The 15,300-nt window shown below is 53.6% G+C and overlaps 1 protein-coding gene across 7 annotated transcripts in view; it reads left to right on the top strand.

Annotated features, from left to right (window-relative positions):
• The window catches only part of SNRK (SNF related kinase), a 39,786-nt gene that overhangs the window by 9,648 nt on the left and 14,838 nt on the right, over window positions 1-15,300 (top strand). For 2 of the 7 annotated variants that reach the window (XM_045856671.1, XM_045856674.1), the window contains exons 2-3: window positions 3,717-3,794; window positions 5,488-6,181. In XM_045856671.1, the coding sequence (XP_045712627.1) occupies window positions 5,593-6,181 (589 nt within the window). In that variant the 5' untranslated portion in view covers window positions 3,717-3,794; window positions 5,488-5,592. The other 5 variants (XM_045856675.1, XM_045856677.1, XM_045856670.1 and 2 more) reach the window with 3 other exon arrangements.

Raw genomic sequence — 15,300 nt, 5'->3', positions numbered from 1 at the left:
CTGGTCAGACATTTTTCATAATAAATAATTGACTTTAACCTTTTCATGTGTGGTTCCCATCTTAATTCTATCCCGCGACTGCAGGCGGATACCCCTGACAACCATGGAGTAGCAGTCAGCCAATCCAGTGGGCAGCCGTGGCTTCTTTCGTGAGCGAAGACTTCACACGTTGCGTGTGTCTTCATCCTCGACTTGTAGCTCAGAGTCATGCCTGCCGGGAGGAGGTGCGCTGTTCCAGGAATGTGGGGTGTTGCTCACTTCAGTTGAGGAGAGCCGCAGAGGCAGCAGCCTGGGAGGGTCGGGCTTCCTCTGCGCGGCCTGCAGGTCGTTGGTCCTCCCGGAGGGTTTGGGTTTTTTGTCTTCCTTTCGGCCTCCACCCTGGTGTGGTAGAGGCCTCCTAGAGCCCAGCAGAGGGGCCAGGGTGGGGGCCCTCGCTGGGAGAGTGTTAGTTCCTGCACTCAGGCCGGCTTCTCTGTGAACCTAACAGTGTGATGCGGTATTTCTCCTGAGTCAGATTTACAGTTTTCATTTTTTCATATTTGTAGAAGATAACCCGATAATTTCCGTGTGTAAGGAGCATAAATACAGTTTTAGCGTGGCTTTTCAAAAACTCACCTTTTAGTCGTTTGTGTTAGAGTGCACGGGTTTTTTAAAAAGCATGTAATTTGGGAGATTTCTGTGCATTGGAAGGTCGGTGGTCTGATTCTGTGGGGAAGGTTATACTACCCCAAACAAAACAGCGGCTGGAGAAGCGGCCAAGGTCTGCACGTGGCTCTGTGTGTTCGAGTCCTCTCCTTTCTCTGGCTGTGGCTTGGTTCCCAGCGGTGACCCAGGCAGAGCCCGTTGGTCCAGGGGGCCGTCCTGTCCTCCCCCTCTGCTGGGGGCGGTGGGAGTGGGGACATCGTTGGGTGTGCAGTCCAGGCTGTGTCGCGATGATGTCAGGGAAAGGCTAAGAGTGAATTTTGACAAGAAGAGCAGGGTGAGTTCCAAAACGACAGGAGGTTGAACGAGGCTGGCTCTACAACTGTTTTCAGCAGCTTGCCCAACGTGTGCCGGGCCACCCACGCTTCCTTCCTCCTCTTCAGCCACACCCGCACCCGCAGCGCTCCTGCTCTCCGGGCTGGGGCGGCGGCAGCCTCTGCTTGCAACACCAGCTCGCGCTGCTTCCGCAGGTGTTTGGAAGGCTCTTGACTCCTCTCTCTTAGGTTCTCTCTCTCTCAGGTTCAGCCCCGGTCTCTGCCTGTGTGAGCAGATGCTCTCCTCGAAGACTGCTTTAGAATGACCCGATTTCGTGGTTTTCCTGCTTTGGAAGATGTCATCTTAGCTATGCAAGTCGTTAAAAATACTGAGTGTGATTGAGGGCATGGGGAAATGTGCGCCATGTCGAGGAAGAGTAATTGCTGCCCTTCACATGCAACATCCTAGTGTTGTGAGGAAGCACAGGTCTCCAGGATGGACACTCGGACCTAAAGGGAGGCCACCCTGGGGGCATTGCAGGTGGGCCTTCGCCCTTGCTGGCACTGCCCTGCGTTCTCCAGACACTCTGCAGGGAACTTGTTTTGTGGGGAGAAATACTCAAAAATGGACGCAACCACCCACCCTCCCCCACGTCCGTGTGCGCACGTGTGAGTGCGTTCCACGCTGCGGCAGAATCGTGTCTGGGCATACAAGACACACAGGAGATGGCTTGGAAGCAACATGTTTAACAGAGGGTAGAGAAATGGATGAGTTTTTGAAAGTCTCCTCTTTCTGCCAATCTGTATGTTCTAATCGTCATTTTTCCTACATTGCACAGGTGTTTCACAGTGGAAACAGAAACACTGAAAGGAAAGTGATGGAGAAGGTGCAGGGGCAGGCTACAAGAGACACAGTTACGTGTCGAACAAGTGGAGAAGGGGCACACGCATATTTGCAGGAAGACCACCAGACCGAATGCTAATAGTGCCGCCCTTCACCGGTAGGGCTGCGGGTGCCTGTTTATTCTTCCTGCTTTCCGGTCTGCGTTTGTGAGATTTTTCTGTAAGGACCTGTTACTCTGGTGGGGAAAAATATAAAGAAATAGTCCTTTTTTGAAAGAATCGATTGGATAGAAGTCATTTTAGTGTCAATTTAAAAGCAAATGCTTAGATTTTGTGCAGTTTTACTGAAAACTCATGAGTCTTTGACACTCAACTAGAGAGCACCCATTTTCAATTTAATGCATTTTAGGAAAAATGAGCAGAATTCTCATGAAAGCCAGAGAGAGACAGTAGCTCGGTAAATGCCTCCTCTTGAGGTGGAGGGGGGGCTGGAGAGCCCCTGCCTGGGCGGGGGAGCACGCCGCCGTCGGGACAGGGGTGTTGGTGGTAAGTGAACCCTTGCTCTGTGCCAGCTTTCATGCCAGACACGTGGCTCTGCTGGTTCACGCGGTCCTCACCGCGAGGTGAGGGTCTGTCCTCACTGCTACGGTTTCTGAAGCAGAAACTGGCTGTATGGAGAGACTGGGCCTTGCCCGGGCCCCTCGGCCAGTGACTGGTGGGCTGGGACCCCGGTCCAGTCGCTGGCCTTCAGACGACGCCAGGCCCACTGGGTCATCACACCGCCTGGCCGCAGAGACTGAGGATGGCACAGGCTACTGGAGAGGAGCTGCAGGTGCAGGTGGTAGGAGGAGCTGCCATGCCCACTTGGAGCTGAAGGACCAGGTGTGTCCTGGGGCCCACCTGCACCAGACGCGGGCCTGTGCCCATGACTTCGCTGGTGCCCCGATTTGTGCTGTCAAACTGTCTCCTCCTCCCTCCGTCCCCTCGTCCCCAGCGGTACACTTGCTTTCACACCCACCTTTCCCATCTGCTTTCCACACCTCTTTGCGCTCCCTTCCCCCCAGGCTCACGTGAACTTGAACTTAATGATCGCCTGGACACTCACCTGTAGTATACTGTGTGCCTTGCCTCTGGCCCAGTACAGATGTGTAGCCTCTCAGCTCTCTGGGTGCTGCTATTTCAGTGTCCTGGAATGTCCTTACAGGCCACCTCCAGTCAGCACGCCCTCCCTGGGCCACAGCCCTGGACATCAGTGACCTGCTGGCGTTCTCTTTGTCCATAGCGATCACACCATCTGCACTGTCCCGAGGAACAGACCTGTCGCAGGGGGGTTGTACGTGTTCACCAGGGGTGGCGTTCTCATTGATTTCCGCCGGCCTGCTGGAGGCCTGGGTTGGAAAGGCTGCCCTCCGGAGTCACTGGCGCGGTGTTTCATGAGCCCGGAGGGGCTTCTGCGGGCAGGTGGGGCTTGGAAGCCAGGCCGAGCAGGATGGAGCCGCACACTGCTGTCTCTCGGGCAGCGTGCGCCGCCTTATGCCTTCCTTGCAGGTCTTAGCCAGGAGGGTTCTGGGAAATCCGGATTTGTGTCTGCTACCCGGGAGGCGTTTAGAAAATGACTAGTTTCCTGTAGTTGGTTATTATGACTTCTTCCTCCTTCCAGTGGAATAACCTTTCTGACCTGTCTACCTGAAACAGTCTTTGTGTACCTATGCACTGTGGAATCCCTGCGGACCACAGAGGTTCCTGGAACGGGCTGCAGTTCACGGAGGGGAGAAAGGTGTGGGAGCCTGGGTCACTAGAGACAAATAGGACATCTTCGTATGTTCGGACCCAGCCTTAGGGTATATATATTTTGACTTGAAGCAAAGTTAAAGCAAATAGAACTAAACTAAAGTCTTTCTCTGTGTTTTCTTCTAGGAGAAAGAAGCACCGAACAGAACAGAGCCGTAGCAAGGACCGTTGGGAGCGCAGTCCGCAGGGCATGTCTCGGAGCCGGTACAGAGCCGCCGACTCTCTGTGAGCCGTGTCCTCCCCCTCGGCCTTGGTTCCCAGGGCTGCCCGGGCACTGCAGGACCCTCTGAGATCGGGAACAGTGTAGTCACTTTCTGCGCTAACAGAAATGCCCTCCATAGTGTGATTAGACGTGGGCTAACAGTTAAGAAGATGCTCAGTAACAAGGATATTTTTTCTCCCAACCTTCCGTGAATTATGATATCCTGTTTTTAGGTATACAGTTATAGTTTCATAGACACTATGAAAGGGATATGTGTAGGAAAAAGTGAATTCTGTGATAGTTTGATAGTGAGAGTAAGTGATCATTTCACTACAGGGTAATGAATGTGTCACTATGAAGAGATCTTCTAAGATTCTTTCCCGTGAACTTGCTAGTAGATTAAAAATTATTTCGCAGTGTCCTTTTGCCAGTGCAGTTCTAGGGGCAAGAGACATGTCAAAGTGTTAACAGTGATTATCTCTGGGCACCCTGAAAAAGACTTTTTCCTTGTCTCTGTATTCATTTACCACCTTAGTAGTTAAAAATTTTAATTAATCAGATTAAGTTTCAATGTAAACAAACATTTCTCCAAATAAAATGTGATTTATATTCCACTTTCCAGGATTGCATCTAAAATAAAGTGATAGATTAAAAAAGACAGTATGTACCTTGGGGGCCAGCTGAAGAAGTTTGTTTCGAAACTCAAGTTGCATTTGCAGACTTAGATAGAATTTTAAGAATAATTACTGCCCTTATAATTAATTGAAGTTAAATATGTAAAGATAATTTTCTGCCCCCTGGAGTTAGCTTAGAGTTCTATTTTTGAAAATTAAATATGCTCAAATTAAATGTTTTTGGGTGGAAACCACTGTCCAAATAAAGCAAGATCTTACCATTTGGATTTTCCTTTTAATCTTATTAAAATTATTAGCTCTGACGCCAAAGATAATACACAGAATAAAAGAAATTTGCCTTTTTTTAAAGTACCCAAACATAGTACTGATGTCTTATCTAAAAAATCTTACTAAAAACAGAATTAATAACTTAGTTTTAGGTTCTGAAATAACTTTGCAGAAACGATGCAGCACCGTGGTCGAGCACAGAGCTGGTCTCCAGTGGCTCACCACTCCCGAGCTCCGCCCCTGCGGCTTAGGCCGAGCTACTCACGGCTCTGGGCCTCCTGGGGGGGCTGCGGGTCCCCGTCTCTAGGGGCAGCTGTCCGAGTTAAAGGTGGGGGCCAGAGAGCACTTCACATGTGACCGGTAATATTGTGCTCACTCAGTAAGTGCTAGTTGGTATTTATCACTACAGTAATTACTAAGAAGAAACATACTAGTACACGTTAACATTGGCTTATGCTATTTATGTGTATATATGTTGAGGTAGTCTGTATATTTTGACTTATTTTATTCATATATACATGTATATGAATAAATATGGGGAGTTCTTATCATTTCAGTTTGCACATGAGAATGACTTCATGCCCCTTTTATAGCTGATATTTTAACTCTCAAGATACTGTTATCCTAAATGTAACATTGTTTAGAGTAGTCTAGTGTTTATGAAGGGCCTATGAAATAAGAATTCAGTTTCAATTTATTTACTTCAGGCTTTTCCTAACACTTTGTTAAAATGAAGCTGTGAAACGAAGAAATGTTACAGAAACCTACTTTTGTTGCTCCTCTTGTTTTGTAGGTGTCCATGGCAACACTGAGAATGACTTCCTCCTTTTCCCCAGACACCCTCCTATGAGAGGACCCGCGTCGGACGGCCTGCACGTTGTCTCCTCCCCGGGCCAGCATGGCAGGGTTCAAGCGAGGGTACGACGGGAAGATTGCGGGCTTGTACGACCTGGATAAGACCCTGGGCCGGGGCCATTTCGCGGTGGTCAAGCTCGCCAGGCACGTCTTCACGGGCGAGAAGGTGGCCGTGAAAGTAATCGACAAGACCAAACTGGACACGCTGGCCACTGGCCATCTTTTCCAGGAAGTGAGGTGCATGAAGCTGGTGCAGCACCCCAACATCGTGCGCCTCTACGAGGTGATCGACACCCAGACCAAGCTGTACCTCATTCTGGAACTCGGGGACGGAGGGGACATGTTCGACTACATCATGAAGCACGAGGAGGGGCTCAACGAGGACTTGGCCAAGAAGTACTTCGCGCAGATAGTCCACGCCATCTCCTACTGCCATAAGCTCCACGTGGTCCACAGAGACTTGAAGCCGGAGAACGTGGTCTTCTTCGAAAAGCAGGGCCTCGTGAAGCTGACGGACTTCGGTTTCAGCAACAAGTTCCAGCCGGGGAAGAAGCTCACGACCAGCTGCGGGTCCCTGGCCTACTCTGCTCCAGAAATCCTGCTCGGCGACGAGTACGACGCGCCCGCAGTAGGTAGGTCGCCCGCCTGCGCCCGGTGCTGGCTCTCCTCGAGTCTCCCGGCCGGAGCGCGGCTGGTCGCACCAGCTCTTGGTTCTTTTCTCCGTCTGGAAATAACGTCTACTAGGATTCCTAGTACGTGCATCTCCGTGAGCAGTTCGGGTATCATGTGAATGCCACCTCGCCCTGGGGTCGCCGTTCGTTCCCTTCACCCTTTGAGTGGCAAGTGTCTCTAGTGTGTTTGTCAGGACAGTGACAGTGAGTGAGTTAACGTGTAAGTAACCTCTCACCTGCCTGTTGTAGTTTTCGCTGAGGCTCTGAGCACTTTTCCAGCCCTCTTAGATTCTTCTCCCGGTCACCCCCGCCCCGTGAGCACCCGTCACAGTCCCACGTCGGAAGGGCGCTGTGAGCGCTCCAGTGCGGCGTGAGGAGTTTGGGCGGCGCCGCCATTTATGAATCGTGACCCCGAACAGAGGGCTTGACCTCTCTGCTTCATGTCATGTCTTCTGTAAAAATGGAGTTAGGCCCTCACTGGCCCCACGTGCAGCCAGACGCTGCTTCTGGAGTCAGACTGCGCGTTATGGAAGGCGCAGGCGGGCACATTCCCAGACGGCAGGCCCCCCCGCAGACGCTCCCGAAGTGGGGGGAGGAGTGGGGTTCACTTCGTTGTCCGCGATGCTGCCCGAGGGGTCTGGGAGGGAAAGTCGCTGTGGCAGAAACACTCCGCCTTCTTATCAGTGTTCAGACGCGTGCTAGCAAATGTCAGCCATACACTCTATTTTTAAAAACAGAAACAATGATAAAACCAGGTAATGAGCCAACAGTTATCCTTCGTCCACAGAGGCGAGAGCATGTTCAGCCTCCACCACGTTAAAAGCATGAGCTTGTGTTTATCTCAGAGCAGTTTTCTGGGTTGGTTTTTTGGCTTTTTTCCTTGTTCAGTGAGGCCTTAAGTTCCGATGGAGGTTTCGGACACGTGTCACAGTTGTGTTCTGAAGCATCTGTAAATTATTCTTTTCTCTGGCCGAACACGTGAAGAGCATCTCAAAATCCAGTGTGACGGTGACGATGACTGTCTGGTCTGTCGGAAAAGACTCGCCTTGTCTTGTGAGAAAGTAGGTTAGTGAGACATAAGGTGAGACGTTCTGGACTCTTCATTTACATGCAGCTAATGGATCGTGCTGCAGAATACGCGAGCTTTTGGAAATCCTGGCGCATCCGAGGGCTGTGGTTAAACTGGAAGCCCGTGCACCGAGGCCGCCGTTTCTTGCTGCACTGTGGTCCTGTGATAGAGCATCTCAGCACAGCCCCTCCTGTGAGAGTCTTCTCGGGAATCTAGCAAGCGGGTGGCTGCCAGAAGAACCCATTGCAGCATTATGTGTATAGTACGATCAGATATTCTCTGAAAAATTTTTGGGGAGGATTACTCTTTCCTGTACAGGTAGTACGTCCTAAGCTGCACCGCCTTTGTGGTAGAGCTCTGAAGCAGTCCTACAGGATGAAAATGGATGGGGAAGTTCCCCTTTGGTTTACGTAAGTCTGCTGTTACGACTTACGTCATGAATCGGGAACTCCTTGCTTTTGGTTCAGATTTATTCCAGAAAAGCTGTTAACGTACTTGCTTTCACAGTGCGTCCCAAGCTGCACCACGTCTGAGTCTGAGTGTGTGCGGTTTCAGTTCCCGGCTCAGAGTAACCCTCTGTTAGAGACGGGTGTCTTAGCAACGCTGCAGCGCCTGCAGACTGGGACCTTCCCTCCCAGAGTCAAACCTGGCTACCTTGCATCTTTCTCACACTTCCACCCTTTGTGCCTGGACTTGTGGGCCCTGCACGGTTCTAGGTCAGGAGATCTTAGGCCTGTGCAGTCTCAGGTCTGAGTGTGGGGTTCGGGGTGCTACACGCTAAGGGATGATTTGTGCCTCCTCTCTGCACAGGGAAGGAAGTCGGCTCTGCTAAATGTAATGTGGTGTCTGCTTTCTTTTAAAAGGAACACATCAAGCCTGCCTGCAAGTTAGGTGCCCGGCGGAAATGCACCGCCACCTGGGGTCCCTGCGTGGTCACACGCGGTCACACGCATCCGTTGTTGAGGACTGGAAAACGTTTCCATGGCAATGTGGCACACTCCCTCCCAAACCCAGCCACCAAGCGCAAGGTCACGTAATCTGAAAGATACCTTGTACCCTTTACAGAGTATAACGTCATCATTTGTCCTATAAAAACCAAAAGCAAAAAAAAAAAAAAATGTCCTCTTGTAAACACTCGGAAGTGTCACGTGCGCATGAGTCATGCCATGTATTGCAGAAAGCAGAAGTCACTGATCTGGCATGAACGCTCTGAGCAGAGGCGCTTGGTTCAGCCTCAGCTCCGTGTTCACGCCGTGCAGGCCCGTGAGGTGGGTGCCGTGTGAGTACGCATTTCGGAGGCAGGTAGCAGAGCTGCCGTGCCTTCGGTAAAGCCTCGCTGGTTTTCTACATAAGCTGCTGTTGAACTTCCTATGTGTAATCCAGATTCTTGAGCACAAAACGTTATGGGCGGGCTACTCCACAGGCAGCATAAAGACGGCGATTTCAGGCTGACTCAGCCATTGATTTCGCAGGGACAGGCCTGGGACGTGCGATAGAGATGACTTGACGTGTTTTCTGTGTTTTTCCCTGATGCATTTTTCAGTCCTGCCGCTTACGTTCTCGCGGTGTTACAGGGCCCAGAGCAAATGAGGTACACGTCGGCACTATTTTGAAAAGTATAGTTTACTCTACTGTACTAGTGGTATGATAAGTTTTAAGCAGGTGGTTCTCAACTCACCACCCATGAATTTCAACAGAATTGATTACAGCAAAAAACACGGCGCCCTGGCCGGTGTGGCTCAGTGGGCTGGACGCCGTCCCACAGAGCGGAAGGTGGCTGGTTTGATTCTGTCAGGGCACGCGCCTGGTTGCAGGTTCAGTCCTGCTCAGGGTGCGTGTGAGGGGCAACCCATCGATGTTTCTCTCCCTCTCTTTCTCCCCCCTTACCCCCCCTAAACAAACAAACAAACAAACAAACAAACAAGATCTTTACGACAGAACGTGCCGACCCTGCCCGGGCCCCACCCCCACAGGCTCTCCTGCGTCCTGGGTGAAGCCATCACCCAGAGCTCCCCTGGGCGGGTGACCGCGTCCAGCCTGACTTGCTGGCAGTTTGAACCCACAGATTCAAATGTTTTTAGTTACTAGTGGAAAAGCAGATGCCCAACGTTTTAATTTTAATGTTCTATAAAGAATACGTGTTGGGGGAGTGGGGAATTGAACCTCTAGCTTCAAAAAGCGAACAAGAATGTGTATTTGTTCTTTGATGCTGCTAGCTGAGCAAAGTCCCCCCATGCCCCTGTGCCCACCCCCGTGCCCCCCCCCGTGCCCCGGTGCCCTTCCCCCCGCTTCAGTCACACCCCGTGCTTGTTTACTGAGCGCCAGGCCACTTCAGGGCCTCTGGACAGTTTCCCGATGCGGTTGCAGCTCCTGGGGCTTCCAGCCAGATACCCCTCAGGGACCCTGCTCTGCCTCTCCCCCGAGGAGCCCGGGCTGGCCTGCCTGCCTTCCTCCTTCCGCTGCCACCCCCTGGAGCTCTGGTCACATCGGGTCACGGCGTCCCCTGGCCTCGTGCAGGGCCGCCGCCTCCAGAATCACGTTCTTCGCCCAGATTTCTAGCTCCGCTGCGTTTTCCGACGGGCTGTCACGACTGTTCGCTGCACAGGGCTTGTGTTTTGAGCGGGCCTGGTGCCCCTCTTACCCCTGCCCTCTCAGATCCTCTGTGGGGTGGCAGAGGTGCTCAGGGCCCGTAATTGGAGGTCCTGTTTGAGTACAAACCCCAAGACACTTTTTACCCACATTTCAGCCTGGACCCCAAGCTGGGAGTCTGGGGCTCTGGTCTGAGGAGGTGGATCGGGCTGAACGCTGTCAGAGCGAGAGTCTCAGAAAGAAGATAAGAGAAGGGAGGGATAAGAGAAGGGAGGGATTTCCTCCTGGGAGCAGGCTTCCTCTCCCCCGTTTCCTGTTGCCAGGGTGCTCAGGTGGCCACAGTTCAGGTGAGAGCAGGCCCTGTGGGGGGGGCTCTGGGCGAGGCTGGGTCCGGCACTGCAGTGGGGACAGCCGCCAGGGGAGGGCAGCGCCCGGGTCCCCAGGTTGAGGTGACAGTGGCAGGTACCCACCCCTCATACAGGACACGGTGCCCATCAGCTCCTCTGCTCTGCCCCTGTTGGTCTGTTTTCATCCCCCTGCCCCGCGTTCAGAACACTTTCAAGGCCTGACAGCTGGAGCCCTCCCGCCAGCCAGTGCAGCCCTCGAGGCTGGCTTCCCCGTTCCTCCCTGACTTCTCCCTCCCCGTTCCGGTGCTCCTGGGCTCCAGCCACACGGTCTCCTGGCTGTCAGTCACACTCGGCCGCCCGCACCGGGGGCTCAGGCCCCTGCCTCCTCCCACCCTCAGCGGACGCCACCCTCGCCCCACACCTCCCTCCTGGCCCTGACGTCCGCTTGCAGGTGGAGAGCCCCACCCGGCCTTTCTCTGCCCCGCGTGACTCATTCCGCTGGTCTCTGTCCTCTCTGTTCGTGTCAGTCAGTTGCGGGGAATGATAGTTCCTGCCCTCTGGGCTGGTGTAGGGATTAGGCGAGTGACCAGTCCGTGTGAGGTGCTCGTCACTCCGAGGTGGCCCTGATGGGACCCGGCAGTGACAGTTTCTGGGGAGCCCCTGTCCCCTTGAGTCAGGAGGTTGCACGCGTGGTCCTGGGGCCCTCGTGCTCCCGGGGGCTTCTCGGGAGCGGGAGCACTGACGTGCAGCCACTTCCTGGGGTCACTTCCTTCCCGGCCGTGGCTTCCGTCAGCCAGGGCCTCCTGCGGCGACGTGGACTTGGGTGGAGGGGAGGCGAGCCCGTGCGCCTGCGGAGACGGCGCTGGGATTCCAGAGCCTGCCCCTCACCCGGTCGACATCTCTGGCGGCCGTCATTGTGTGCAACCTGCTTTCTGTGTCACCTGCTTGGTCTTTGGAGAACATCGACTCACCTGATTTATCCTGATTTGTTAGTGATGTGTTTACAGTGCTTCTAGTGTAGCACACAACAGTGCCTAATTGAATAGTCTGATGTTTTAATTCAGAGTGAGTTTGCACCTGGGTCCCGTGGAGGACCCCTGGGTATGTGGCCCTGTCTGGGAGGTGGGAACTCGTGGCCGCGGCGGGAGACCCTCTGTGCAGACACACTACGGCCTGGTGCATGGGGTGCGGCTGGCTGCAGCGGAGGCACACCAGCTCGGTGGATAAAAATAATAGAGGGGTTGCAGGCGGCTATAAAAAGAGGACGATGGAGTGCGGAGGGCACATGCCCGGGTCGCCGCTTCCCTTTGGCAGCGCATGGGCGGGAGCCAGGGCTCACGCACGGCAGACGGCTCGCCCTCCCCCTTGCTCAGTGCCCTGGTCCTCGAGAGGGGACTGCGTGTCTGTTTACATCTTATCTGTGTCCTGTCGTCACCCGGCATGCAGGGCGGGCCCTTCGTGTTTGTTTAAACGGGTAAATATCACAGGGGTGAACCGAAGAAGTGGACATTTACATTCTTCCAAACGTTCTTGGCGAGTCCAGTGGTGGGCGTCCCCGTGCACGTCCTGCCCCCTGTGCCCACACATGTTCTTGCCCCCTGTGTGTCTGTCTGATGAGTTCTGGACTCGCCGGGTCCTCTCTTCGGAGAGACGCGGGTGTCATAGAGACCACTGCGAGGCCTCTGCAGGAGGTCTTTTTAAAGAGGTCTAATTTTGGAAAGTTACAAATCTGTAACTAATTCTTGCTTCACCCAGGTATTTGGAAATAGCTGGAGGGATTGCCCTGGCTGGGTGGGGATTTCAGGACAGGCAGAGCGTCCAGACTGACTCTCCGGGAATGCACCTCGGGGTGGGTGACCGCAGTGGCGCTGGCTCAGTGTCCCGTCCCCCTGAGAACCCTCAGGCTTGTCCTGAGACAAGGACCTAGAACTCTCGGGACACCCTCCCAGGGCCCAGCCTGGCTTCACGAGACCGAGGGCCCCTGCCTAGACCCCGGGATACTGAGGTGCCGCCTGGGAAACAGCTTCAGCCCGAGGTTCTGTAGCGCCATAATCCGGCCCCCCCTTCATCTCTTTCATCACCTTTTATAAGACTGTTAGGGATTTTTTGAAATATCAATGAGTTTAATATTTGAGTTTTCTAAATCCTTAAAGAAAGTTATTTGAGCTAAAAATTACAATGAAGGTAATCGCTGCTGTAGCTGTTCGTGCCGTGGAGAGACCGGTCTGTGGATCCGTGAGGGGACCTCGCCGGCCCGCGTGGCCCGGAGACGGCTGGCGGTCGCCGTCCCACCGAGCAGAGGGCCGGTCGGGCTGTTACCACCTCCCACCGCCCGTGGAGAGCTGTGGGCTCATTCAGTCAACGTACGTGTTCGTCCTAATAGTCTGTTCCATGCAGCTGACTCTCTATTTTTTGCAAGTAAAGGAGTGCTCCTGTAAGATAATTCAGATGACACAGGGGCATACTGAATACAAAGCACAAACTCCCTTTTGCCCTTTCCTCTCGGCCCCTCCCCTGTGCGGGAGGTCACCGGTTTTGTCAGTCCCAGCAGGCTGTGCAGCGAGACGAGCCGCATGGGGCGCCCAGACGCCCTCTCAGAAAGGCCTGGGTACGGGTGGTGCCCACCTTTTACCAAGGGGGGGATGGAAGTGGGTAGAAGCCAGGCCGGGAACACAGAGCTTATTAAACGGCCAAAGTGGGATTTGAACCCAGGTCTCTACTGAAAGAAATGGGACAGCTGTCCTGCTTTAGCCTGGCTTATCTTTCCCTGTGCACCTGTCAAGGTCGCTTCCTGCCTCGTGCCGGGATCTGATTTGTCAGGCTGCTGGTGAGAGGGTGCTGAGGCGGCAAGGCGTCCTCTGCCTCTCGGCTTGGGTTTGGGTCAACCTGTGCAGGCCCGCAGCGTGTGGCCGATAACCCTTTGCCCCCGTGAACTTGTTTTCTTTCGACTTGTCAAACAAGTTTGCACGGGCTGTCAGCAGCTAAAACAAACTGCAGCCGGTTGGTCCTCACTGCTGCTCCCCACCCGCCGAAACACACACACACTCTGAGCGCTTCTTCCTCTCCTCCCTCCTGGCCGTCACTCCCCACCGCTCCCTGCACCTCCCCTCCTCAGCTGCAGCTGCAGCTGCCTTCGGCGGGGGGGCGCTCTGCCTGCGAGGCCCTCTGAGTCCCGGAGAGAAACGGGGAACATCCCTGACCGCAGCCCACGGTGGCGGCGGCAGTGGTGCTGAGTCGCCAGGTGGCCCAGCCCGGCAGCTCAGAGGGCAGGGCGGGAGACCTCGGGGAAGCCGAGGGTCCTAAACCCAGGATCTGGCAGGACCCCCGACCTGACCCTCGGACTGTAGAGTTGAGGTGTCTCCTAAGTTGTGGCTGTGTGGAGTTGCCGCTCGCTGGCTAGAACACAAAGGGGGACCCGTGGGTTTGGGTGAAGGATGGTCGGGTTTGGGTGGCATCGATCTTCCAAGTCCCCAGGGGGCGGTTAGCCCTTAAATGGATGCAGGTCTGGGGAGGGTGTTTCTCGAAGTAGAGATGAGATAACAGTGCTTACACTTACTTTTTCTGGAGAGCAGAAATAATTCCTCGTTCAGTAATAAAACTTTGCTTCTAACTCAGATGCTGACTAAAGCAGGACAGAGGGAGACATCCTAAAGCAGGGGCGTGCCGGATGCTCCGTGCCTCCTCTGCCGTCACCCTGGCACCTTTCGTGCGGGCGACCTGACGTTCTCTCCTTCCAGAAGGGTCTGCAGTCGTGTCTGTAGCACCAACGCTGGTCTGGTTCGGAAAGAACCTTAGGAACCGAGCTCTCGCCGGTTTGCCTGCGGCTGAGTGGTTCTTACCCTGTGGACAGGAATTCACAGTGGCAGACTGTGGACATTAGGTTTATCTGAGTATCGTACAAGGGACAGAAGTCCCAGGTTTTATCCTAGAAACCCAGGGGCCCATGCATGTCCACAGCGTAGCCCTTGCTCTTCGACGCCTTTGAGATTAGTGTGGGTCACGTGCCGGTTGCTGGTGACCACAGCTGGAACTGAAGAGTGGCTGCGTAGACCCTGCTGGTTGCCGGGGGTGGAAGCTGCTGGTCCCAGCTTCGTCTGTAGTGGTGCTAGAACATTCCGTTGCTGTGGCCTCTCCTATGACGTGTGGCTGCACTGAGAAGAGACAAAAATACAAGCTTCTACCTAAAACCTCACTGCCAGTCTTCCCACTTTGATTTCTTTCTAAACCCTGTTCCTTCTTTTCACTCATTCACTTCGGAAATGACTTTTAGTCACGACATTCTCCCACCCCACTCCCTTTGACAATTGCTTGTCCTCATATTAATCATTAGCATGTTCTTCTGTTTTCACGGTGATCTTTTGTTAGTCTGCGTAAAAGGAACTTTGTACCAGAAGCCCCACCCCTAACACTGGAAATAGCATAGTTCGGTCGCCCTGTGACTGGACCAATCCCGAATGTCGGCAGGTGCGCCTCCGGGCCTCACCTCCGTGGTCTTCTGCCCAGCTCGTTCGGGCGCCAGTTTGGGGGACCAGTAGCGCCCACCCTTTCTGTGAACAAAGACCTCATTGTCTCCCCACCCCTTCCCACAGTCCCACGGGTTGGTTGGGAGGTTTTCTTCCTTTAACCACAGAAACTGTACTTATTTATTGTGATAGTTTCTTTTTCCATTTTTATTAACCGGCGGTCTACAGCTAGCTCCGAAATCAAAACAAGCTTCCAGCAGTGTCAACGTTAAGTCTGATTTCCCAGGGGGTTGAGGTCTAGTAACCTGTGTGCCTTCATGGTGAACAGAGCGTCCCCGAGACATTTTTTAAAAAGGATGACAATGTGAAGCCCTCGTGCCATGCTCTTCCTTTTGCCTCCCCGCCCCCACCCACCCCCGGGGCAGACTCAGGGGTCCCTGTGGTCCTGGGGTCTCGGATGAAGCATGGTCTATACTTGGGTAGTTTGGAGTCTTATTAGCAAATGTTTTTTTTTTTTTAATGGAAAAGATAATTAAAAACTCACTAAAATGACTTTTTATTAAGACAAGTACCACCTCCCTCCCCCATTTGTGGGGAATGTAATAGGTGACC

Source organism: Phyllostomus hastatus, unplaced genomic scaffold (genome assembly GCF_019186645.2).
Source record: "Phyllostomus hastatus isolate PE091 unplaced genomic scaffold, TTU_PhHast_1.1 phas_scaffold_129, whole genome shotgun sequence".
NCBI classification, from domain to species: Eukaryota; Metazoa; Chordata; class Mammalia; order Chiroptera; family Phyllostomidae; genus Phyllostomus; species Phyllostomus hastatus.
This window is presented reverse-complemented; position numbering and strand designations above follow the sequence as displayed.